The sequence below is a fragment of the Mustelus asterias genome, chromosome 23, assembly GCF_964213995.1.
Source record: "Mustelus asterias chromosome 23, sMusAst1.hap1.1, whole genome shotgun sequence".
NCBI classification, from domain to species: Eukaryota; Metazoa; Chordata; class Chondrichthyes; order Carcharhiniformes; family Triakidae; genus Mustelus; species Mustelus asterias.
In genome coordinates this window covers 47,606,820-47,634,259 of record NC_135823.1, presented here as the reverse complement: position 1 = coordinate 47,634,259, position 27,440 = coordinate 47,606,820, and the positions used below count along the sequence as shown (strand labels likewise).

The 27,440-nt window shown below is 45.2% G+C and overlaps 1 protein-coding gene across 3 annotated transcripts in view; it reads left to right on the top strand.

Annotated features, from left to right (window-relative positions):
* The first annotated feature begins 5,491 nt into the window (after positions 1-5,491).
* Positions 5,492-27,440, top strand: part of LOC144510713 (glucagon-like peptide 1 receptor) — a 31,774-nt gene continuing 9,825 nt past the window's right edge. For 2 of the 3 annotated variants that reach the window (XM_078240453.1, XM_078240452.1), the window contains exons 1-9: positions 5,492-5,542; positions 8,877-8,976; positions 10,314-10,421; positions 12,260-12,384; positions 16,672-16,778; positions 18,661-18,811; positions 19,328-19,487; positions 22,446-22,506; positions 23,801-23,870. In XM_078240453.1, coding sequence (XP_078096579.1) covers positions 5,513-5,542; positions 8,877-8,976; positions 10,314-10,421; positions 12,260-12,384; positions 16,672-16,778; positions 18,661-18,811; positions 19,328-19,487; positions 22,446-22,506; positions 23,801-23,870 — 912 coding nt within the window. In that variant the 5' untranslated portion in view covers positions 5,492-5,512. Of the gene's footprint in view, positions 5,543-5,795; positions 5,930-8,876; positions 8,977-10,313; positions 10,422-12,259; positions 12,385-16,671; positions 16,779-18,660; positions 18,812-19,327; positions 19,488-22,445; positions 22,507-23,800; positions 23,871-27,440 lie in introns of those variants that run through there. The other variant, XM_078240454.1, reaches the window with a different exon arrangement.

Here is a 27,440-nt window from a genome sequence, read left to right as displayed (position 1 = left end):
AATCGTATAACTAGGGCTGTAGTTAGGGCTTTAAACTAAATGTTGAGGGGGAGGGTTCAGTTGTATGGAGAATTAGAAAATCAAAGTTAAAGGAGAGGGTAGAAGTGCAGATTAATGGAGCTGAGGGCTCAGGTGAGGATAGTAAATTTTCCAGACCACGTAATAGAACAGAGAGTATAGAAGGTGGCAGGAATCTAACCTCAGGCAGAGCAAAAAAGGTGACAAGTATGAGAAGGGAGGTGGTCAACGCAGGACTGAGGATGTTGTACTTAAATGCGCGCAGTATACGGAACAAGGTAAATGAGCTTGTTGCGCACATTGAAATTGGCCAGTACAATGTTGTGGGCATCACAGAGACGTGGCTGCAGGGGATCAGGGTTGAAATCTAAATATCCAAGGATATGTGTCCTATTGGAAGGACAAGCAGATGGGCAAAGAGGGCGGTGTTGCATTGTTAATAAGGAATGAAATGAAATCGATAGCAAGAAGTGATATAGGATCAGAAAGCAAAGAATCTCTGAGGGTAGAGTTGAGGAATCGCAAAGGTAAAAAGACCCTGATGGGAGTTATGTACAGGCCCCCTAGTCAGGATGTGGGGCAGAAAATAAATCAGGAGATAGAAAAGGGATATAAAAAAGACAATATTACAATAATCATGGGGGACTTCAGTGTGCAGATGGACTGGGAAAATCAGGTAGGTAGTGGATCCTTAGAAAAGGAATTTGTGGAATGTCTAAGAGATGTTTTTTGGGGCAGCTTGTTACAGAGCTGACGAGGGAACAGGCAATTCTGGATTTCGTAATGTGTAATGAGGCAGACTTGATTAGGGAACTTAAGGTGAAGGAACCCTTAGAGAGCAGTGACCACAATATAATAGAATTTACCCTGCAGTTTGAGAGGGAGAAGCTGGAATCAGATGTAACGGTATTACAATTAAATAAAGGTAACTACAAAGACATGAGGGAGGAGCTGGCCAGAGTTGATTGGAAAGGGAGCCTAGCAGGGAAGATAGGAGCAGCAATGACAGGGGCTTTTGAGAGTTATTCAGGAGGCACAACAGAAATTCATCCCAGGAAGGAGGAAACATGCTAAGCGGAGGATGAGGCATCCATGGCTGACGAGGGAAGTCAAGGACAGCATAAAAGCAAAAGAAAAAGCATGCAAAGTGGCAAGGATTTGTGGAAAGCCAGAGGATTGGGAAGCCTTTAAAAGTGAGCAGAGGACAACTAAAAAAGCAATAAGGGGGGAGAAGATGAAATATGAGTGTAAGCTAGCTAGTAATATAAAAGAAGATAGGAAGAGTTTTTTTCAATATATAAAAGGTAAGAGAGAGGCAAAAATAACCATTGGACCACTGGAAAATGAGGCTGGAGAAGTAATAATAGGAAACAAAGCAATGGCAGAGGAACTGAATAGTTACTTTGCATCAGTCTTCACGTTGCAAGACACCAGTGGGATGCCAGAGCTCCAGAAGAGTCAGGGAGAACAGGTGAGTGTAGTGACCATCACTAAGGAGAAGGTTCTGGGGAAACTGAAAGGTTTGAAGGTGGATAAATCACCTGGACCGGATGGACTACACCCCAGGGTTCTAAAAGAGCTAGCTGAGGAAATTGTGGAGGTATTGGTGGTGATCTTTCAGGAATCACTGGAAGCAGGGAGGATACCAGAGGACTGGAAAGTAGCAAATGTAACACCACTGTCTAAGAAGGGAAGGAGGCAACAGACAGGAAATTATAAGCCTGTTAGCCTGACTTCAGTCATTGGTAAGATTTTAGAGTCCATTATTAAAGATGAGATCGCAGAGTACTTGGAAGTGCATGATAAAGTAGGACTGAGTCAGCACGGCTTTGTCAAGGGAAGGTCATGTCTGACAAATCTGTTAGAGTTCTTTGAGTAGGTAACAAGGAAGTTAGATAAAGGAGAACTAGTGTTCATGATTTATTTAGATTTCCAGAAGGTCTTTGACAAGGTGCCGCATAGGAGACTATTAAATAAATTAAGTGCCCATGGTGTTAAAGGTAAGATCCTGGCATGGATAGAGGATTGGCTGACTGGCAGAAGGCAGAGAGTGGAATAAAGGGATCTTTCTCAGGATGGCAGCCGGTGACTAGTGCTGTGCCTCAGGGGTCAGTGCTGGGACCACAACTTTTCACAATATACATTAACGATTTGGAGGAAGGAACTGAAGGCACTGTTGCTAAGTTTGCAGATGATACAAAGATATGTAATGGGACAGGTAGTATTGAGGAAGCAGGGGGGCTGCAGACAGGTTAGGAGAGTGGGCAAAGAAGTGGCTGATGGAATACAATGTGGAAAAGTGTGAGGTTATGCACTTTGGGAGGAATGGAGGCATAGACTATTTTCTAAATGGGGAAATGCTTAGGAAATCAGAAATGCAAAGGGACTTGGGAGTCATTGTTAAGATTCTCTTAAGGTTAACGTGCAGATTCTGTCGGCAGTTGGGAAGGCAAATGCAATGTTAGCATTCATGTCGAGAGGGCTAGAATACAAGAGCAGGGATGTACTTCTGAGGCTGCATAAGGCTCTGGTCAGACCCCATTTGGAATATTGTGAGCAGTTTTGGTCCCCATATCTAAGGAAGGATGTGCTGGCCTTGGAAAGGGTCCAGAGGAGGTTCACAAGAATGATCCCTGGAATGAAGAGTTTGTCATATGAGGAACGGTTTGAGGACTCTGGATCTGTACTCACTGGAGTTTAGAAGGATGAGGGGGGATCTTATTGAAACTTACAGGATACTGCAAGATCTGGATGGAGTGGACATGGAGAGGATGTTTCCACTAGTAGGAAAAACTAGAACCAGAGGGCACAACCTCAGGCTAAAGGGACAATCCTTTGAAACAGAGATGAGGAGGAATTTCTTCAACCAGAGAGTGATGAATCTGTGGAACTCTTTGCCGCAGAAGGCTGTGGAGGCCAGGTCATTGAGTGTCTTTAAGACAGAGATAGATAGGTTCTTGATTAATAAGGTGCTCAGGGATTATGGGGAAATGGCAGGAGAATGGGGATGAGAAAAATATCAGCCATGATTGAATGGCAGAGCAGACTTGATGGGCTGAGTGGCCTAATTCTGCTCCTATGTCTTATGGTCTTAAGATCTAATCAGGATATTCAGGGATTTATTTTTCAGTAACAGATACCTCAGCGTTAGTTACTGACTAGAATCTAAGCAAGAGGCTCAGGAGGTTTATCTATATAGAATAACTGATATCCGAGAATGAGTTACAAGTTTAATCTGATCATTAAGTTTAGGGTTTTATATCTCAAATAACAGATACCCAGAAGTGAGTTACACACTGGAATCTATTTGAGGGGTTTGGGGAAGTGTTTATGTAAAGAATAACCAATACCTAGGTGTGAGGATTCTTAGAGACAGGATGTATGCGCATTTAGAACTGAACAATCTCATTCATGACAGACAGCATGGTTTTGTAAGAGGGAGGTCGTGTCTTACGAATTTGGTGGAGTTTTTTGAGGAAGTGACAAAAACGGTTGACGAAGGAAGGGCTGTGGATGTCGTCTATATGGATTTCAGTAAGGCATTTGACAAAGTCCCTCATGGCAGGTTGGTTAAGAAGGTTAAGGCTCATGGGATACAAGAAGAGGTGGCTAGATGAGTAGAAAACTGGCTTGGCCACAGGAGACAGAGGGTAGCAGTCGAAGGGTCTTTTTCTGGCTGGAGGTCTGTGACCAGTGGTGTTCTGCAGGGCTATGTACTGGGAACTCTGCTATTTGTGATATATATAAATGATTTGGAAGAAGGTGTAACTGGTGTTATCAGCAAGTTTGCGGATGACACGAAGATGGCTGGACTTGCGGATAGCGATGAACATTGTCGGACAATACAGCAGGATATAGATAGGCTGGAAAATTGGGCGGAGCAATGGCAGATGGAATTTAATCCAGATAAATGCGAAGTGATGCATTTTGGAAGAACTAATGTAGGGGGGAGTTATACAATAAATGGCAGCGCCATCAAGAGTATAGAAACACAGAGGGACCTAGGTGTGCAAGTCCACAAATCCTAGAAGGTGGTGAAGAAGGCATATGGTATGCTTGCCTTTATAGGATAGGGTATAGAGTATAAAAGCTTTAGTCTGATGTTGCAGCTATATAGAACGCTGGTTAGGCCACATTTGGAGTACTGCGTCCAGTTCTGGTCGCCGCACTACCAGAAGGACGTGGAGGCTTTAGAGAGAGTGCAGAGAAGGTTTACCAGGATGTTGCCTGGTATGGAGGGTCTTAGCTATGAGGAGAGATTGGGTAAACTGGGCTTGTTCTCCCTGGAAAGACGGAGAATGAGGGGAGACCTAATAGAGGTGTACAAAATTATGAAGGGTATAGATAGGGTGAACAGTGGGAAGCTTTTTCCCAGGTCGGAGGTGACGATCACAAGAGGTCACGGGCTCAAGGTGAGAGGGGCGAAGTATAACTCAGACATCAGAGGGACGATTTTTACACAGAGAGTGGTGGGGGCCTGGAATGCGCTGCCAAGTAAGGTGGTGGAGGCAGACACGCTGGCATCGTTTAAGACTTACCTGGATAGTCACATGAGCAGTCTGGGAATGGAGGGATACAAACGAATGGTCTAGTTGGACCAATGAGCGGCACAGGCTTGGAGGGCTGAAGGGCCTGTTTCCTGTGCTGTACTGTTCTTTGTTCTTTGTCCTTTGAGTTACAGACCAAGAATCTAATTAAGGAATTTGAGTGGTTTAAATGTAGGACGACAGGGACCCAGGAGTGAATTACGGTCTGGAATCTAATATGGTTATTTATATGGGTTGTAAAGAACAAGGCAAAAAACCCCAACAGAATTGATCTAAACTAATGCATCTTTATCCTTCTGAGCCATTTTCCACTCATTTTGTTTGATTTCTGCATTTTCACTATCTCAGTAAGCTTCTCTCTGTCTCTCCTACTACATTCTCTATTTCCACTGAAATGCAAGTACACAAGTTATTAATTTCCAATATACATCCTGCTGGGCAAAGCTCACCAGATCACTTGTGTCTAACTGTGCCTGTCACACATACACACTTCTTCACGATATCAGACTCTCTCCCTTTACATCTTTCTGAAGTCATTCTCTGCCTCTTTCACTCTGCTTCTCAAATAGTCATTGGATATTATTACAGTGGGTGTTAGTTTCTGCTTCATTCTCAACATTCCAGGGGAAGTGAGTGAAGTGTTCTGCAGGGTGAGGGCCAAAAGGTTTCCAGCTGCAGGTGGAGCCTGTGTGTTACTGGTTTGGACTGGAGTCTATGCCCCCGGTGTTTTGGGCACTTATTTACAGAGGAGTTGCATTCAAGTTATTGATCTTGCGTTTGGCAGCAGGAACTGCATGAGCTTGTTCGGTGTGTTTCGACCCTGTCTGTTTGCCAGGCATCTGTGCAACAGGGTCTCTGACCTTTGCGGCTCCAGGGCTTCTGTCACAGAGGACTGGAGACAGGACACAAGTGGAACATAGCTTCAACTGAGGACACGTCAGAGTGAAATGTCTGGTGTAGAGGCTGTGTTTGATGAGGTATTCTTGACTATTTTAATTCTGCCGCAACTCTTCAGTAAAGTACAAGTGAACGACGACTTTATCACTTGTGTAAATGTTATTGGGTAATCTGTAATTAAATGAGGTAGGCCCAGGATTTGGCACAGATCAATGTCCACATCAACTGAAGAGGGATTACACATGGACTTCAGGCTGCTGGTGATCTTGCCAGAATTAAGTAAAAATATAATCCTCCTGGAGGATGGATGTTAAACATAGGATCTAGATTCTACTGGAGCAACAGGTTAAATGGCAGCAAAGTGCAATGAGAAGGGGGATAGAAAAAGCCCCTTACATACATCTCACTATCTTTGTAAGCGGTACATGAGGAGACAAGAGACTATGCCTGAATGAGATGGAGACCGAGTGAGTAGCAAATTAGGTTCGCATGGGAATTTAGTTAGGTTGGTATACATAGGAATTATTCTAAGTTAATTAAGTATGTAATTAAATTAACTAAGTAACAATGGCAGGACAGGTGTTATGTTGCAGCTGTGGAATGTGGGATTTTTGGGCGCCAGGGCAATCCAAAACAAACACATCTGCAGAAAGTGTAAGCTGGTAGAGGAGTTCTGGATCAGGATCATAGATCTGGAAGCTGAACTGCAGACACTGCACAACATAAAGGAGAAGGAGAAAAGCCTGGACACTTTGTTTCAGGAGACGGTAACAGCTTTTAGAATAAGATTGTCTGTTTTGGTCAGGGGTGAGGGACAGTACGATGTGACCAGGATGAGGCAGGTAAAGAGACACGGCAGACAGAAATGGAGGAGCCTCAAGTTTTGCAATTGTCAAACAGGTTTGAGGTGCTCACAAGCTGTGTGAATGAAAATGGGGTCTGCAGGCTTGTCATGGCACCATGGTACAGGAAGCCATTCAAATGGGGGGAGCAAACAGGAATGTAATGGTAATAGGGGACAGTATAGAGAGGGGGTGGGTGGGGGGGGGGGGATAAACGCTGTTCTCTGCAGCAAAGAGCGAGAGTCCAGAAGGTTGTGTTGCCTGCCCAGTGCCAGGATTCAAACATCCGCTCAGGGCTGGAGAGAAACTTGCAGTGGAACAGGGAGGAGCCAGTTATCATGGTCCATATAGGTACCAATAACATAGGCAGGGCAAGGAAAGAGGATCTGCATTGTCAGCATGAGGAGCTAGGTACCAAATTACGAAGCAGAACCTCATCCATGCTGGGACAGTGTTCTTGTAAATCACATAACTAGGGAAGTAGAGAGGGCTTTAAACTAAATGTGGGGGGAAGTGGGCAGGGGGGTTGAGGGATCAAGCTTGGGTAGAGTTAACAAATCAAAGGTTAGATTCAAGACAGGGGAGCAAAATAGGGAATGGGGATCAGAGAATGCAGGAAGGGACAGAGAGAAAAAACTAAGAATACACCAACAGTCAAGATTAGATATTACAGAGATAATAAAAAAAATTATACCTGATGGAGAATGACTGCAGAATTCCAAGGTGCAGAGGGATCTAGATGTTCTAGTGCTTGATTTACAAAAAGTGAATTTGCAGGGGCCTCTGGACAAATACATGATTAGGATGGGAATGGAGGGATATGATTCCCGGAAGAGTAGGGGGTTTTCGTTCAGTTGGGCAGCATGGTCGGTGCAGGCTTGGAAGGCCGAAGGGCCTGTTCCTGTGCTGTAATTTTCTTTGTTCAGGTAAAGCTAGTAATTAAGAATATGGAATATTATCCTTTTATGTCACGAGAGGAATTGAACGTAAAAGTAAGGGTGTTATGCTTCATTTGTACAGGACATTGGTGAGATCATATCTCGAATACTATGTGCAACTTTGGTCTCCTTATTTAAGGAAAGATGTAAATGCATTGGAGGCAGTTCAGAGGAGGTTTACTAGACTGATACCTAGACTGAGTGTGTTGTTTTATGAGGATAGGTTGGACTGACTGGGTTTATTTCCACTGGAGTTTATAAGAGTGGGAATGACGCAATTGAAGTATATTTGATCCTGAACGGTATTGACAAGGTGGACGTGGAAGTGATGTCTTCTCTTTTGGGTGGGTCCAGAACTAGGGGACACTGTTCTAAAATTAGGAGTCACCCTAATAGGACTGAGATGAGGAGAATTTTTTTACCTTGGAGGACTGTGCACCTTTGGAACTCTCTGCCTCAGAAGGCAGTGGAGGCAGCAAAATTGAATATTTTTAAGGCAACGGTAGGTAGATTCTTGTTAGGCAAGAGAATCGAAGGTTATCAGAGGTAGATGGGAGTGCGGAATTCGAAACACAAACAGATCAGCCAGGATCATATTAAATAGAGGAGCAGGCTCGAGGGACCAAATGGCCTACTTCTGCTCCTATTTCATATGTTTGTATTTATGTAAAATAATAATTTTAGCAAAGCCAGAATATCTCAGAGGAAATTTCCAGAATGTTGAACACAGAGGTTCACTTCCTGCACCCTCCACCCTCTCCCTCCAGGCCTTGGGGGTTTGCATGTTTCCCTCAGACTAAAGGGACGCTCCTTTAAAACAGAGATGAGGAGGAATTTCTTCAGCCAGAGAGTGGTGAATCTGTGGAACTCTTTGCCGCAGAAGGCTGTGGAGGCCAGGTCATTGAGTGTCTTTAAGACAGAGATAGATAGGTTCTTGATTAATAAGGGGATCAGGGGTTATGGGGAAAAGGCAGGAGAATGGGGATGAGAAAAAAAATCAGCCATGATGCAGAGCAGACTCGATGGGCCGAGTGGCCTAATTGTGCTCCTATGTCTTATGGTCTTATGATTGGGGCAAATTTCAGTAGCAACCTGGAGTGACATTCGTTCACACTGACTTTCAGTTCCCCAGTTGCAATGTAAAATATCTTGATGTGCCACTTTAACATGTTGCGGGTGATCTTGAGTCCGCACTTTCCGTCTGCGGGATCGGCTGTGCGGGTTCAAGATCTGGTGAAACCCAGAAATCATGAATCTCACTGGTGAGATCGCGATTTCTGATTTCCACCACCCCTGGCCAGTGACGTAATCATAGAAACCCTACAGTGCAGAAAGAGACCATTCAGCCTATCGCGTCTGCACCGACTACAATCCCACCCAGGTCCTACCCCAGCTTAGTTACCCTGCTAATCCCTCTAACCTTTCACATCCCGGGACACTAAGGGTTAATTTAGCATGTCCAATCAACCTAACCCGCACATCTTTGGACTGTGGGAGGAAACTGGAGCACTCGGAGGAAATCCACACAAATCAAGTTCATGCGCGTAATGGGTGAGAACCTGATTTACATATCTCAGTGCTGACCATCCCATGGATACAACACCTCTTTCACATTGTTGCTCTTGCTTTTCCAGAGTGCCACATACTCTCTGTTTGAAGACACGGTTCAGAGATGGAGGCAGTACCGCAATGAGTGCTTTGAGAATGTGCTGTCTCAGCCAGATTCCCTAACAGGTACCGTCACTTCAACACCAACACAGTACATTCACCACAGCTGCAAACCCACCCAATTCAGACAGCTCGTATTGTCCACTTCCACTGTTATTTTTGAGATTCCCCCCTCTCCGTTGCTCACAATGTTCCAAATTTACATTTTTTTAATGCATTCTCTCATGAGATGTGGGCAAGGTCAACATTTATTGCCCATCCCTAATTGCCCTTGTGAAGGTGGTGGTGAGCCACCTTCTTGAATCACTGCAGTCCATGTGGTGGAGGGGCTTCCACAGTACTGTTAACAAGAGAGTTCCAGGATTTTGACCCAGCGACAGTGAAGGAACATCGATATACTTTCAAGTCAGGATGGTGAGTGACTTGGAAGGGAACTTGCAGGTGGTGCTGTTTCAAAGTGCCTAAAGTCTTTGTTGGTGTCAATTGTGTGGGTTTATAAGGTGCTGTCTAAGGAGCCTTGGCAAGTTGTTGCAGTCCAGCTTGGTTTATGCTACAGACTGTCCCCACTGTGCACTGATGGGGTAGAGAGTGAATGTTTAAGGTGGTGGGTGGGATGTATGGGACCACGGGATGGCCTGGGCAGCATCTTCAAATAGTAAAGGCCAGTTAAGGCAGGAGAGCAGGCTGCTTGCGTCCAGCATCATTCTCTCTCATCAACAGTCAACAATAAAAACAGAAAATGCTATTCATACACAGCATGTACCTCACAGAGGTATAAAAATAGCAAAATGATGGGATGAAAATTGTATCAAGGGCATCCAATCAGCTCTACCAGATTATAACCATAGAATTCCTACAGTGCAGAAGGAGGCCATTCGGCCCATTGAATCTGCACCAAAAGAGCATCCTACCCAGGCCCGCAGTCCTGCACTATCCATGTAACCCCACACATTTACCAAGGCTAATTCACCTAACATACATATCTTTGGACTGTGGGAGGAAACCGGAGCACCCGGAGGAAACCCACACAGACATGGGGAGAATGTGCAAACTCCACACAGACAGTCACCCAAGGCCAGAATTGAACCTGGGTCCCTGGCGCTGTGAACAGTAGTGCTAACTACTGTGCCACCATGTCGCTCAAAGCAGTGACGATAAAAATCTACCTTATTGTATTTTACTGGGTATAATACTCCTGAATAATATGTAAATAAATACCTTGTTATTGGGTGTAACACTCCTGTATGTTATATAATAACCCTGATACTGGGTATATTATTTAAAGACACATTATAGATGCTCTTGGATCTATCATTAACTGATCAAACTCAGAGCTTATCCAGTTCACATCTATTCTTTACCAGTTTGTGTTGACTTTACCTTCATTGTCTCTATATCCTAAGGTGCTTTCTGCCATCGTTTCTTCGACATGCACATCTGCTGGCCAGATGCTTTACCTGGAACCAGAGTGAATGTTTCATGCCCCTGGTATGTTCCTTGGATAGACAGAGGTAATTATTGAATGATAACAAAGTATCCCAATGATGGGACCGCTGCTAAGGTGTCCTAAAGTGCTTGGGATTGTAAATAACTTCTCCGAGAATGTTACGTAAACCAGTACTGCATACCAATATTCCCTTTAAATTTTCCATACATCTGCAGAATGAATTGTGTTATGTGTGTCAATATGTGCTACTGGCTATCTATGATATATATTATTTATATATATAAAAAATCACCATAGGTGTGGAAGGAAATAAAGAATATTAAAATAAGAGATAAATATCAAGGTGCTCTGCTTATTTATTCTAGATGAATTCAAATAAAAAGAAAATTAACACTGCAAAATTTTTAGTAACATTTTATAATCTTACATGTATCTATTCACACTTTCTTTATGCTTGAAATTAAAGATTCTATGCCCTAACCCCTACTCAATGTCACTGGAATTAAATCCGGAAGCAGTAGCACGAAGCATTATTTGCAGAGGTTTAAATATATGGAGTTGTAAATAACTGTAGGTCAAGTGAATCATACCCTAGAAGAATTTCCTGTAACATAGCAAGGTAGGATTCCCCTTTCCCATCCATATTATGATGTTTTGCCTTGCCATTTAAAATATTCCATCAGATAAATATGACATTGTCTAGACTGTCACTTCTGTCGCTGGTGAAATAGAATCATATTAAGTTCATTCAATATTCAGTAACTGCATTAATAATAATCCAATGGGGTTTTTACATTAGTTCTGACTGCATTTATATACAAACCTATCTTTAATTTAGGTTTTTTTTTAAAAGTCAAAAATAACTCTACACATTTGATTTAAAAATTCATTATAAATGAAAATTGTTAGTCTGTATTTTTTAAGATGTGTCAACCACATTTCTAAACCTTACCTACTTTGCTTTTACTGGTTTATTTGTTAAGGTTCCATAACATGCTCAGCCATTTCAATACATTAATGATTCACTTATTTTTATGGGAGCTGTGTTGAACTTAGCTTTCCTCTTGGTTGGAATATTCGAGGAACTGTGTCCATTCGCAAAGGGCAGCCTGCTTTCACCCGCTGCCAGATTTTACTGCTCAGTATTCACAAAGCTGGCACTGAACTGAGTGACAGCGGGAGACACGGACTCCATTCTGGGCCTGGTGCTGTCCAAAGACTCAGTGCTATCTCGCTGGGAGCAGGGCCCTTGCCTGTGTGACTACTCAGGTGACACAAAGGGGACATTTTTAAAAAGTTAACAGGTTAAAAGTTAAAGTTTATTTATTAGTCACAATTAAGGCTTACATTAACATTGCAATGAAGTTACTGTGAAATTCCCCTAGTCGCCACAGTTTGGCGCCTGTTCGGGTCAATGCACCTAACCAGCATGTCTTTCAGACTGTGGGAGGGAACTGGAGCACCCGGAGGAAACCCATGTAGACACGGGGAGAACATGCAAACTCCACACAGACAGTGACCCAAGGCAGGAATCGAACCCGGGTCCCTGGCGCTGTGAAGCAGCAGTGCTAACCACTGTGCCACCGTGCTGTCCCTGTCAGTCATTATCACCCCATTTATCACAATGACATGAACAAAAACTGTTCACAACAATCCCACCCTTTGTTTACTAACTCCTCAAATCTGCGTGCCTGTTGGGGTGTGACTGACTGACCCCTCGAGAGTGTTGCCCTCCTGCTGGGTGACAGACTGACTGACTGACCCTACAAGACTGTAGCCTTGTCACTGTGTGACTGACCCTTCGTGAGTACGACACTGTTACATTGTGACTGACTGACCTCTCGAAAGTGTTGCCCTGTTGCTGTGTAAATGGTTAAGTAGACTGAATTTTCTTTTTCCTAGTTAATAAAGGCTCTGCATTCAGGTATTGCACTGAACAAGGTGCCTGGCTGATAGACAATTACACTAATAAGCCGTGGGTTGATCATTCAGCATGTGATGAAGATGATATGTTTCTACAGCAGCAGGTCAGTGAGAACTAGGGCTGATTGGAATGCAGTATGTGATTGATTTGGGGGTACATTGGGCAGGGTATAGTGGGTGAGGGGCACTGTGGGTTTGGCATTTGGCATATGGTGGGTTTGGGTTATGGTGAGTATGGTGGGTTTGGGTTATGGTGGGTTTGGGTTCTGGTGAGTATGGTGGGTTTGGGTTATGGTGGGTTTGGGTTATGGTGAGTATGGTGGGTTTGGGTTATGGTGAGTATGGTGGGTTTGGGTTATGGTGAGTATGGTGGGTTTGGGTTATGGTGGGTTTGGGTTCTGGTGAGTATGGTGGGTTTGGGTTATGGTGGGTTTGGGTTATGGTGAGTATGGTGGGTTTGGGTTATGGTGGGTTTGGGTTCTGGTGAGTATGGTGGGTTTGGGTTATGGTGGGTTTGGGTTATGGTGAGTATGGTGGGTTTGGGTTATGGTGAGTATGGTGGGTTTGGGTTATGGTGAGTTTGGGTTATGGTGAGAATGTTGGATTTGGGTTATGGTGGGTTTGCGTTACGGTGAGTATGGTGGGTTTGGGTTATGGTGAGTATGGTGGGCTTTGCGTTATGGTGGGCTTTGGGTTATGGCGGGTTTGGGGTATGGTGTGTTTGGGTTATGGCGGGTTTGGGTTATGGCGGGTTTGGGTTTGGCGGGTTTGGGTTATGGTGAGTATCGTGGGTTTGGGTTAGGGGGTTTGGGTTATGGTGAATATGTTGGATTTGGATTATGGCAGGTTTGGGATATGGTGGGTTTGGGTCATGGTGGGTTTGGGTTATGGTGAGTATGGTAGGTTTGGGTTATGGTGAGTTTGGGTTATGGTGAATATGGTGGGTTTGGGTTATGGTGGGTTTGGGTTATGGTGAATATGGTGGGTTTGGGTTATGGTGGGTTTGGGTTATGGTGAATATGGTGGGTTTGGGTTTTGGTGGGTTTGGATTATGGTGAATATGGTAGGTTTGGGTTATGGTGGATTTGGGGTATGGTGAATATGGTGGGTTTGGGTTATGGTGGGTTTGGGTTCTGGTGGGTTTGGGATATGATGAGTTTGGGTTAAAGTGAATTTGGGTTATGGTGAGTATGGTGGGTTTGGGTTATGGTGAGTATGATGGGTTTGGGTTATGGTGGGTTTGGGTTATGGTGGGTTTGTGTTATGGTGAGTATGATGGGTTTGGGTTATGGTGGGTTTTGGGTTATGGTTGGTTTGGGGTATGGTGGGTTTGGGTTATGGTGGGTTTGGGTTATGGTGAATATGTTGGGTTTGGATTATGGTGGGTTTGGGTTATGGTGGGTTTGGGTTATGGTGAGTATGGTGGGTTTGGGTTATGATGGGTTTGGGTTATGGTGAGTATGGTGGGTTTGGGTCATGGTGGATTTGGGTTATGGTGAGTATGGTGGGTTTGGGTTCTGGTGAGTATGGTGGGTTTGGGTTATGGTGAGTTTGGGGTATGGTGGGTTTGGGTTATGGTGAGGTATGGTGGGTTTGCGTTATGGTGAGTATGGTGGGTTTGGGTTATGGTGAGTATGGTGGGTTTGGGTTATGGTGAGTTTGGGGTATGGTGGGTTTGGGTTATAGTGAGTATGGTGGGTTTGCGTTATGGTGAGTATGGTGGGTTTGGGTTATGGTGAGTATGGTGGGTTTGGGTTATGGTGAGTTTGGGTTATGGTGAGAATGTTGGATTTGGGTTATGGTGGCTTTGCGTTATGGTGAGTATGGTGGGTTTGGGTTATAGTGGGTTTGGGTTATGGTGAGTATGGTGGGCTTTGGGTTATGGTGGGCTTTGAGTTATGGCGGGTTTGGGGTATGGCTGGTTTGGGATATGGCGGGTTTGGGTTATGGCAGGTTTGGGTTTGGCGGGTTTGGGTTATGGTGAGTATCGTGGGTTTGGGTTAGGGGGTTTGGGTTATGGTGAATATGTTGGGTTTGGATTATGGTGGGTTTGGGTTATGGTGAGTATGATGGGTTTGGGTTATGGTGGGTTTGGGTTATGGTGGGTTTGTGTTATGGTGAGTATGATGGGTTTGGGTTATGGTGGGTTTGGGTTATGGTGAATATGTTGGGTTTGGATTATGGTGGGTTTGGGTTATGGTGAGTTTGGGTTATGGTGAGTATGGTGGGTTTGGGTTATGGTGGGTTTGGGTTATGGTGGGTTTGTGTTATGGTGAGTATGATGGGTTTGGGTTATGGTGGGTTTGGGTTATGGTGAATATGTTGGGTTTGGATTATGGTGGTTTTGGGTTATGGTGAGTTTGGGTTATGGTGAGTATGGTGGGTTTGGGTTATGGTGGGTTTGGGTTATGGTGAATATGGTGGGTTTGGATTATGGTGGGTTTGGGTTATGGTGAGTATGATGGGTTTGGGTTATGGTGGGTTTGGGTTATGGTGGGTTTGTGTTATGGTGAGTATGATGGGTTTGGGTTATGGTGGGTTTTGGGTTATGGTTGGTTTGGGGTATGGTGCGTTTGGGTTATGGTGGGTTTGGGTTATGGTGAGTATGGTGGGTTTGGGTTATGGTGGGTTTGGGTTATGGTGAATATGGTGGGTTTGGATTATGGTGGGTTTGGGTTATGGTGATTATGGTGGGTTTGGGTTATGGTGGGTTTGGGTTATGGTGAATATGGTGGATTTGGGTTATGGTGGGTTTGGATTATGGTGAATCTGGTAGGTTTGGGTTATGGTGGGTTTGGGTTATGGTGAATATGGTGGGTTTGGGTTATGGTGGGTTTGTATTCTGGTGGGTTTGGGGTATGATGAGTTTGGGTTAAAGTGAATTTGGGTTATGGTGAGTATGGTGGGTTTGGGTTATGGTGGGTTTGGGTTACGGTGGGTTTGGGTTATGGTGAGTATGATGGGTTTGGGTTATGGTGGGTTTGGGTTATGGTGAATATGGTGGGTTTGGGTTATGGTGGGTTTGGGTTATGGTGGGTTTGTGTTATGGTGAGTATGATGGGTTTGGGTTATGGTGGGTTTGGGGTATGGTGGGTTTGGGGTATGGTGGGTTTGGGGTATGGTGGGTTTGGGTTATGGTGGGTTTGGGTTATGGTGAATATGTTGGGTTTGGATTATGGTGGGTTTGGGTTATGGTGGGTTTGGGTTATGGTGAGTATGGTGGGTTTGGGTTATGATGGGTTTGGGTTATGGTGAGTATGGTGGGTTTGGGTTATGATGGGTTTGGGTTATGGTGAGTATGGTGGGTTTGGGTCATGGTGGGTTTGGGTTATGGTGTGTATGGTGGGTTTGGGTCATGGTGGGTTTGGGCTATGGTGAGTATGGTGGGTTTGGGTTATGGTGGGTTTGGGGTATGGTGGGTTTGGGGTATGATGGGTTTGGGTTAAAGTGAATTTGGGTTATGGTGAGTATGGTGGGTTTGTGTTATGGTGGGTTTGGGTTATGGTGAATATGGTGGGTTTGGGTTATGGTGGGTTTCGGTTATGGTGAATATGGTGGGTTTGGGTTATGGTGGGTTTGGGTTATGGTGAATATGTTGGGTTTGGATTATGGTGGGTTTGGGTTATGGTGGGTTTGGGTTATGGTGAGTATGGTGGGTTTGGGTTATGATGGGTTTGGGTTATGGTGAGTATGGTGGGTTTGGGTTATGATGGGTTTGGGTTATGGTGAGTATGGTGGGTTTGGGTTATGATGGGTTTGGGTTATGGTGAGTATGGTGGGTTTGGGTCATGGTGGGTTTGGGTTATGGTATGTATGGTGGGTTTGGGTCATGGTGGGTTTGGGCTATGGTGAGTATGGTGGGTTTGGGTTATGGTGGGTTTGGGGTATGGTGGGTTTGGGGTATGATGGGTTTGGGTTAAAGTGAATTTGGGTTATGGTGAGTATGGTGGGTTTGTGTTATGGTGGGTTTGGGTTATGGTGAATATGGTGGGTTTGGGTTATGGTGGGTTTCGGTTATGGTGAATATGGTGGGTTTGGGGTATGGTGGGTTTGGGTTATGGTGAATAAGGTGGGTTTGGGTTATGGTGAGTATGATGGGTTTGGGTTATGGTGAATATGGTGGGTTTGGGTTATGGTGGGTTTGGGTTATGGTGAATATGGTGGGTTTGGGTTATGGTGAGTATGATGGGTTTGGGTTATGGTGAATATGATGGGTTTGGGTTATGGTGAGTATGATGGGTTTGGGTTATGGTGGGTTTGGGTTATGGTGAATATGGTGGGTTTGGGGTATTGTGGGTTTAGGTACAGTGAGCTGGGTGAAGGGCGAGGCTGGGATTGGTGGATTATTATCGGGCTGCTGGTTCCTCACTGATGTCTCTGTCTGTCTGTAGCTGGTCAAGCAGCAGATTCTGAGCACATTCCGCCTTGTCTACACAGCTGGTTACACTCTGTCTCTTGTCTCACTCCTCGGGGCAAGTCTCACTCTCGTCTCATTCAGGTACTTTCACATTTATCTCAAATTCTTTTACAATCTTTTTATCTCTTGCCCCTCATCTCTGTCTTATGGCATTGCCTCCTGCAGCCTATGTAACTACAGGGAACCTGCTGGGAGTTACTGAGAGTTGTCTTGCTGACAGATTTCTCTCTACCTGTGGGGAATCTCAGATCTGACAGCCCAGCAGAGATCTGAACTTCAACATAAATCTGCCACTGTGAAAACCATAGAGGGGGGAAAGCAGCATTCTTTTTATTTGTTAATGATCATTTATTTTAATGCTTTATAATGCTAAAGGCGCTGTTATAACTGATTCTCCAGATGTCTTCTTGTTTGATCCCTCTGAAAGTCACTGACACTGAATCCAGTTTCTCTGGTACAGGTCCCTGCCTCTCAGGGTGCTGTGCCGTACTCTGACAATCACCAATCAGCATTGCAAGTTTTCAACTCTCCAAATGGAATATCTACCCAGGAAAACCATCAGGGACTTTTATCCTGGCATGATTCCCCAGGGGGCAGATATCACCCTGACCCCAAACAGCTGATCTCCTGACCCCCTGACTCCAAACAGCTGATCCCACAAAATCCATCCACAATTGAATCAAATCACAAGGGTTGGGAAGATTGGCTGTCAGTTAGAGTCATAGCATCATAGAGGTTTACAGCATGGAAACAGGCCCTTCGGCCCAACTTGTCCATGCCACCCTTTTTTTTAAAACCCCTAAGCTAGTCCCAATAGCCCGCATTTGACCCATATCCCTCTATACCCATCTTACCCATGTAACTTTCCAAATGCTTTTTAGAAGACAAAATTGTACCTGCCTCTACTACTATCTCTGGCAGCTTGTTCCAGACACCCACCACGTTCTGCGTGACAAAATTGCCCCTCTGGACCCTTTTGTATCTCTCCCCTCTCATCTTAAACCTATGCCCTCTAGTTTTAGACTCCCCTACCTTTGGGAAAAGATATTCACTATCTAGCTGATCTGTGCCCCTCATTATTTTATAGACCTCTGTAAGATCACCCCTCAGCCTTCTACGCTCCAGAGAAAAAAGTCCCAGTCTATTCAGCCTCTCCTTATAACTCAATCCATCAAGTCCCAGTAGCATCCTAGTAAATCTCTCCTGCACTCTTTCTAGTTTAATAATATCCTTTCTTTAATAGGGTGACCAGAACTGTACACCGTACTTCAAGTGTGGCCTTACCAATGTCTTGCACAACTTCAACAACTCCTGTATTCAATGTTCTGACCAATGAAACCAAGCATGCTGAATGCCTTCTTCACCACTCTGTCCACCTGTGACTCCACTTTCAAGGAGCTATGAACCTGTACCCCTAGATCTCTTTGTTCTGTAACTCTCCCCAATGCCCTACCATTAACTGAGTAAGTCCTACCCTGGTTCAATCTACCAAAATGCATCACGTTGCATTTATCTAAATTAAACTCCTTCTGCCATTCGTCAGCCCACTGGCCCAATTGATCAAGATCCCGTTGCAATCCTAGATAACCTTCTTTACTGTCCACTATGCCACCAATCTTGGTGTCATCTGCAAACTTACTAACCATGCCTCCTATATTCTCATTCAAATCATTAATATAAATGACAACAAACAGTGGACCCAGCACCGATCCCTGAGGCACACCGCTGGTCACAGATCTCCAGTTTGAAAAACAACCCTCTACAACCACCCTCTGGCTTCTGTCATCAAGCCAATTTTGTATCCATTTAGATACCTCACACTGGATCCTGTGAGATTTAACCTAATGCAACAACCTACCATGCGGTACCTTGTCAAAGGCCTTGCTAAAGTCCATGTAGACAACATCAACTGCACTGCCCTCATCTACCTAGTTACAAGGTCATCGCCTTTCTTGTTCCTCAGGAAACTCCACTGCACGAGAAACTACATCCACCTGAACCTATTTGGCTCCTTCATCCTTCGGGCCATCGCTGTCCTGATCAAAGATGCGCTGGTGGACAACCTACATCCAGGAAATGGCAATGTGGAGTCGGAGGCTGTTGATTCACACATGGTGAGGCACAGGACTCCCAGCCAGGACACAGTAACAGCAATAATGTCACCGCCCTAATCTTGCCCAGACTCCTTCACTTTGCTTAACTTGTCTCACTAAATGGGGAAACAGAGCTATGAGATGGGGAAGGGCAGGCTGAGTGGAAAGGGTATAACTGTAACTCAGAACTCATTCTCGGCCTGTTCTCCAACACTGCCCAGAAAGAACCTTTGGTTAAAAAAACTTGATTGTGGTTACGCTTCTGTCACGTCCATTTAATTACGAGCCTGGTGGCGGGAGGGTGGGACATTGTACAGCACCATTCTCACAACATTCCCATACGGCTGGATGTTCATAGAGTGTTTCTGTTTCTATAACTGTCCTTATATAGACTGCTGTCATCCTGTCTGATAAACACCATCTTGTGGAACCCACCACTGGTTGGGTTTACATCTGGGTTGTGTTTGTGGCATGTGTGCGTGTATATGTGTGTGTCTGTCGCCTGGCCTAAGCTGTAACTTTGCCATTATTCTCCAGGCCACAATGTGGTGCCGAGCTGCACAGGTCTTCCTCCACTACAGTGTGCTCTGCACATACCACTGGCTACTGGTCGAGGGGCTCTTCCTCTACTTCCTGCTCATTGTGTCTGTCTTCTCTGAGCAGAAGTGTTTCCGGGTTTACCTGCTAATAGGCTGGGGTAAGATGTGTGTGAGTCTCGGATTTTAAGTTCACTTGTTTAATGGTTCCAATAGCAAAGAATGTGAAAGTGTAATGCCCGGTTCTGAGGTCTACTTTCCAGTGAGTGGGTTCGGCTGCTGTTTGCCAAGTCCTAAAGGAGCCACAGGTTCAAAATTCAATTGAATTCTTTAAATTGTGTTCTGGCCGGCATTAATCACTCAGCGTCACAGAAACAACTGACCATTATCATACTGCTGTTTGTGGGAGCTTGCTGTGTTTCCTACAACACTGACGTCACTGCCAGTAAAGTGCCTTGAGATATCTGGAAGGTGTGAGAGATACAACCATGTAAGTCTTTATTTTACTGCACATTGTGGATATCGGGAATGGGCTGTCCAGGGAAGGGGGGAATGTGGAAACCTTCAAGGAGATTTGGTGATGATGTTTGAGGAGAGGTGTTGGAAATGGGTTTGAATTTTGGGAGTAGCTGGATCCCTCAACAACAGATTTTTTTTCCCCCATCTTGGACTTCCTGAGGTTTCATCCAGAACAACGTATGAAATTGTGGACCATTGACGCTGACTCACTTGCTCTGCACACTTTACCCTGGTTACTGCCAGGCACGGAGCTAACAGTTCAGAGTCTGCTCTGGATCCCCTGCCTGGCTGCTGAATCCCTGCTGATGTGTCTTAGGGATGCCCTCCCTGCCACTGCCCACGCTACCACCCCAACCTTCTTCTCATTTCCCTGCCCTGAGCGGTCTCTTTCCTGGAAAGTAATTCCATGGGCAGCAGCCTCCTGGACAGCTCCTTAGTCGTCTCTCTTCATTTGCATAACTTAACCTTGACCTGTTGATAGACTGTTCAACCACCCAAGGCATCACATCAGAGCCTCATACTAGAAAGAGGTGCAGATCTGGCTGGGTCACTGAGAGCAGAATTTTACGAGAATGATTCTAATTGAACATGGGAGAATTACAGATCCATTTTTTGTGGGTGAGTTTTTGCACCCAATCTTGTGCACATAGTGCATGCAAAAATCGGCTGGACCATTTCTGGCTGCTATAGACAATGGGCGGGGCTTAATTAATCAGCCAGCCTGCAGTGGGAGCTCTCTGTCTGCACATGCGCAATAGCAACAGCAGAGGGAACTATTGCACATGTGCAGATCTCTGATTCTGCACATGTGCAATAGCACAGGTCTGATAGAGAGCTGTCAGGCCTCTGCTGTTGCAGCCAGCCTCAACACAGACCCTCCCCTATGCACAAGCCCCACACCGCCCAGAAATGTGGCCCCTGCTGCCCAGACCGATCGTGCCCCCTCCCCCCCATACTGATCGCCTGCAGAGTGCTAGCTGGGCCCCCTCCCTCCCCGATTGGCTGCTCCTTCAGGCCCCGCCTCCCATAAGCACCACCTCTTCAGGCCTTGCCCCATAACTCCTGCCCCCTTAGACCCTGCCCCCCCCCCCATAGGTTCCACCCCCATAGGTCCCATCCCTGGAATTGCCTGATGGGCAATACCAAGGTGCCAGATTGACAGTGCCAAGGTGCTAGGCTGGCACTGCCCAAGGGGTGTCCCCCTTGCCCTTCACTTTCGGAGGGGGGGGCCTCTGGTTCTACCAGCGAGGCGAACACGACTATTCCCTGTTCATGGGGAGCAAGCATTTTCCTCGCCCGGAGGGCCATAAAGGCCAGTCAGCCCAGACAATTCAGTGCCGGGTTCACTAATGTCATTCAAATTAGCATTAAAATAGGTTTAAATAAATTATTCAGCCTCTCGCCCATTTCCAGGGAGAAACTGAGCTCGCCGGAAATCCGGCACCCGTAAGAATTGAGGAATCGGATATGATTCTGATTCCTCGGCACTCGAGCGATTTTACTGGCTCACCCCACCCATCGATGGGCGATGTGAACTGGTAAAATTCTGCCCTGAGTGTTGTTGCAACAGCCCCATTGCCACCCGGACAACCATGTATGGGCAGACATTTGGGTAAATGTCTGTTTATGCGCTCTTTATAAAACAAATAAAATAAACAGATTAATTAATAAACTAATTTTAAACCCCTGAAAGGGGCACTGTGACAAAATTACAAACATTTAATGGAAACTTATCAGGATAAATTAACCTTCCTGGAGCTGATGATGCACTCCAGCCTCTGTACCGCAGACAATATGTGCTTCCCTCTCCAGGAACACCTGGGCAAGAACATAGCCACAAAATAGGGGCAGATAGACAGGGTAACAACCCCCTCCACGGTCCACTGCCTGGACTTATTAATGATCATCTTGGCCAGGCTCAGGAGCAGGCCCCTAAGAAGGCCTTCCAATTTGCCCACCCTCCTTCTCCCCAGGTGGCCAAAGATCAGGAGGGTGGGGCTGAAGTGCAAGCAACACCTGAGGAGCAGCAACTTCAAATAATCGAAAAAGGACTGCAACCTCGCACTACCTATGCAAATGTGGCATACAGACTCTTTCAATGTCGCAGAAGGTACAGGTGGCCTAGGGGTCCGTGAATTGTCATAATCATCTGGTGTTAGGGAGGTGTCACAATGCAGGACCAATGCCGAATTCCGTCTGAACTGACCCCTGTTCGGATGGGAGTCGACTGCACGTCACCTCGACACCTTGGGTGCTGCCGGATTTAAGCACCACAGTTTTCAGGCTGTGGATGGCTTTGGCCACAAGCTGGACATCAACAACGTGCAGTACACAAGTCAAGTGTCTGTTTATCTCTTAAAATGCCAAAATAAACTAATTAACAAATTGGCAGCCAGTTAAAGGGGCAATGTGTCTGTTTATTTGAGCACGAGTAGTTATCCAATGAGTGCCCCCCACCTGTACACACTTAACTTTAATTTATACAATCAACAGAGATAATTACCTACGCCTGAGCTTTGAGATGAATCTCAGACCCTGAGGGAGATTAGTGGATGCTGAATGTGATGCGGGATTGTCTGATATGTTTTGTCATGTTTTAGGTGTCCCCCTGATGTTTGTGTTACCATGGGTCATTGTCAAGTTCTTGCAGGAGAATTCTGGGTAAGGTCATAGTGAGCTGAAGCCCCCATTTCTGATGCACAGCTCCTCTCAGTCACAGCATTTGCTGATGAACCTGTAACATTATCATTTACATCTTTAATCCGGGCTCCCCTGTGTTCCATCTTCTTGTTTTGCTTTTTCTAAGTTGTTTCTCCTATCATATTAGTTTTTTTGATTTCCGACCCCGCAGAGCCTCTTGAATTAATCAAGTATGAACATAGACAGTGAATGTTAGCAGGCTATTTGGTAACAGAAGCACCACAACACACACACTGGTCACCCTATTATATACAAAAGTGTCCAGAGGGGCAATTTTTTCACACAGAGGGTGGTGAGTGTCTGGAACAAGCTGCCAGAGGTAGTAGTAGAGGCCGGTACAATTTTATCTTTTAAAAAGCATTTAGATAGTTACCATGGGTACGATGGGTATAGAGGGGTATGGGCCAAATGCGGGCAATTGGGATTAGTTTAGGGTTTTTTTTAAAAAAAGGGCAGCATGGACAAGTTGGGCCGAAGGGCCTGTTTCCATGCTGTAAACCTCTATGACTCTATATTATTAAACTAGAAAGAGTGCAGAAAAGATTTATTAGGATGCTACTGGGACTTGATGGATTGAGTTATAAGGAGAGGCTGGATAGACTGGGACTTTTTTCTCTGGAGCGTGGAAGGCTGAGGGGTGACCTTATAGAGGTCTATAAAATAATGAGGGGCATAGATCAGCTTGATAGTCAATATCTTTTCCCAAAGGCAGGGGAGTCTAAAACTATAGAGGGCAAAGGTTTAAGGTGAGAGGGGAGAGATACAAAAGGGTCCAGAGGGGCACTTTTTTCACACAGAGGATGGTGAGTGTCTGGAACAAGCTGCCAGAGGTAGTAGTAGAGGCGGGTACAATTTTGTCTTTTAAAAAGCGTTTAGACAGTTACATGGGTAAGATGGGTATAGAGGGATGTGGGCCAAACGTGGGCAATTGGGACTAGCTTAGGGGTTAAAAAAATGGGCGGCATGGACAAGTTGGGCCGAAGGCCCTGTTTCCATGCTGTAAACCTCTAAGAGTCTATAACTGAGTGCACTGCAGACATCAACTGACAGATACTTTCCAGGAGGGGTCACTGGTCAGCAGAAAACTCACCACTCTCCCAATGACCTGTCCTTCCCATCCCCAGCGTCTTCTGTAGCTGAATTGTTCCCAAGCACATTTGCAACCCGCGCCACCCCCCCCCCCCCCCCCCCCAACTCCTGTACATGTAAATTGAAATTATTTTAAGTTTGGCTTTTGGTTTTGATTGTCTAACAGGTGCTGGAGACAGAACACTAACATGTCTTTCTGGTGGATAGTTCGATCTCCGCTGTTATTCGTTATCACTGTGAGTGAAACTCTGTTTTCAGCTAAAGTGTACCATTCCACATTGAGACAGCAAGATTACACACACACACTGAGTGTAATATACAGGCTGGTACAACAATAATTTGTATTGTGGGGCCTTTATCATAATTAAACCTCTCTAGGTGCTTCAGAGAGGTTTTACTAAACAAAATTTGAGAAAGAGCCCTATAGATGCGGCACGGTGGCACAATGGTTAGCACTGCTGCCTCACAGCGCCAGGGACCCAGGTTCAATTCCAGCCTTGGCTCACTGTCTGTGTGGAGTTTGCACCTTCTCCCCGTGTCTGTGTGGGTTTCCTCCGGGTGCTCCGGTTTCCTCCCACAGTCCAAAGATGTGCGGGTTAGGTTGATTGGCAATGCTAAATTTCCCTTAGTGTCAGGGGATTAGCAGGGTAAATCTGTGGGGTTACAGGAATAGAGCCTGGGTGGGATTGTGGTCGGTACAGACTCGATGGGCCGAATGGCCTCTTCTGCACTATAGGGATTCTATGATAATCAAAAGCTTGAGAAGATGATAAGGTTTAAGGAGTCTCTTAAAGGAGGAAAACAAAGTCGAGAGATGTAGAGGTTTAGGGATGGAGTTTGGCAACTAAAAATGGTGACCAATAGTAGGGAAATTAAAATCTGGAATGCTCAAAAGGTCCAGAGTTCAAGAGAGCAGATATATCTGAGGACTGTGGGGCAGGAGAGGATTATGGAGATATGGAGGGTCAGCGTCATGGGTGGATTCAAAAACAAGGCCGAGAATTTTCAGATTGAGGCGTTATTTAACTGGAAGCCAATGTAGATCCGTGGGCACAGGCATGATGGATGTGTTTGGTGTGACTAAGGACATGAACAACAAGGTTTTTAATGATCTTTTTTTAATTATACAGGGGGTAGAAGGTGGGAGGTCAGGCAGGAGTGTGTTGGAATAGTCAGGTCCAGATTAATAAAGGGATAAATGAGATTTTCAGCAGTAGATGAGCTGAGGTAGGTGGGGAATCAGTGATGTTAGAGATAGAAATAGATGGTCTGACTGATGGAGTCAATGTGAGGTTGAAAACTCATCCTGGGGTCAAATGTGGATCGTAAAGGGTTAACACCAGAAACAGAATGATGCTGATGTAATAATGTTGTCAGATCACATGGCTGAGAAGGTAAGAGAGATCTGGAAGGAGGAGAAACTCCAACTTTGTGTAGAGGTCCAAATGTGTAAATACTTACTGTAAAGACTTACTGGTCGGAAGCGCCCGGGCGGGGCCTAAAAGGTAGGGATATGTTCGGCACAACTTGTGGGGCCGAAGGGCCTGTTTTGTGCTGTAGTTTTCTATGTTTCTAAATAAAGAGTAATGGTTTTAAGAAAGCACAAACTCGAGCAGCATACTTTGGGAGAATAGACAATCCCCCAAAACCCTCGTCTAGACCCCAACAACATAACAAAACTTGGTGGCAGTGAGTAAAAGTCACAGTGAACCTGAAACAGAAGATACAGGGCTGGCAAGAAAAGAGACCCTCGAAGGAAGAAAAACATTTAAGTCACAAAGAAGTCACGAGAGCAAGCTGAGACTCAGACTGGAGATCAGACAACAGTGGGCACAGGCCTCAAACAGAAAGTAGCAGTACAGCCTTTGGATTAATCCCAAAGCTCAGCAAGAACATGGAAACATGTGGCTTCAGGAGCCCTTCGGAGAATGGCAAATGAGGCACAGAGGAAGGTGTAGACTTATTTGAGAGAGAGTCAAGCTTGGGATGGCAGGAAGTAAGAAGGTCAAGGAGAACTGAAGGTTGGGGTAGAGATTTAGGAGGGAAGGGTGGGTGCCTGAAAGAGGCAAGACTGTAGGAGAGAGGTTTTCAGAGGGGCGAAGAGAACAGGAGTAACAAAACAAAGAAAAAAGTAGAAATAAAAGTGATGGGCTCAGGTGGGACCAGGCAGCCAAAGTGTGCACAGGGATGCATATAGGGAAAAGACAAGTTACATCGCAGTCATTGAGATACGTACATCCAGATAGTAAACAGCGAATCAGAGGCAGATTTACACTTTGTGGGGCCCCATGTTCATCTTCATTTCTGCCCCCCACCCCGGTGTCATGACCCTCCTGAACCTACCCACTCTCTCCACAAAAATATGCAAATTGATCACTGCCTTAGTGCTTTATAACCTGTAAAAATATGCCTGTATAAATAATTACTGAATGAATGACGGACAGCATGGTCGGTGCAAGGCTTGGAGGGCCGAAGGACCTTGTTCCTGTGCCGTAATTTTCTTTGTTCTTTGTATGAAATCCTCTTGTCAGAATGACAGTAAAGATGGTCAGTGTTGTGATGTGTGTCTTGAGGCGAGCAAACATAGATCGGGCTGATGAGCAACAAGATGAAAACAAAAGTCAGCTGAAGACATCACGGCAGCACAGGCCAGTGCAGGAAGAGGATGAGCCAGTCCACTGCTGGAACAAATATTCCAATCAACAAGATGCATATACTGCCATTCAGTATATTTCAGAGTCTTGTTCAGTTTCAAAAGTTAACTTCCTTACTTTCCCTCTCAAAATCAAAGAAGTTATTGTCGTAAATTCACTTGAGTGGAGTGGCCAGTGAGTCCAAGTCCAATTTCAATAGCTCTGTCTGCAGGATTCCATTCTTTGTCCCGAAGAGACTTTCTGAAGGCCAGTCTTGACAGTGACGGTGGTTAGAACCATCAGCATGCGACCAACTGCAGTCATTATATCAGACCGGCAATGCTCCATTTTAAAAAACAGCATTTGAACAAGAAGTTAGACAGATTTTCTTGCTTCATCCCTTGTTGGCATGGCAAATTAGATAGCTTTTAAAAATACTTATTCTTCACAAAATCATCAATTACATCATTATAGATGAAGTAGGAAGGGTCGAGAGCTTCAATTTTTTTAGGTGTCCAGATCACCAACAACCTGTCCTGATCCCTCCACGCCGACACTGTTGTTAAGAAAGCCCACCAATGCCTCTACTTTCTCAGAAGATGAAGGAAATTTGGCATCTCAGCTACGACTCTCACCAACTTTTACAGATGCAGCATAGAAAGCATTCTTTCTGGTTGTATCACAGCTTGGGTATGGCTCCTGCTCTGCCCAAGACTGCAAGGAACTACAAAAGGTCATGAATGTATCCATCACGCAAACCAGCCTCCTATTCATTGACTCTGTCTACACTTCCTGCTGCCTCGGCAAAGCAGCCAGCATAATTAAGGACCCCACGCACCCCAGACATTCTCTCTTCCATTTTCTTCCGTTGGGAAAAAGATAGAAAAGTCTGAGGTCACGGACCAACCGACTCAAGAACAGCTTCTTCCCTGCTGCCATCAGATTTTTGAATGGACTTACCTTGCATTAAGTTGATCTTCCTCTACATCCTAGCTATGACTGTAACACTGCACTTTGCACTCTCTCGTTTCCTTCTCTATGAACGGTATACTTTGTACAGCGCGCAAGAAACAATAGTTTTCACTGTATGTTAATACATGTGACAATAATAAATCGAATCAAAAGGTAAAATCTTGTAAAGATGCACCTTCAATTGTCCAGATTGCTGAACTT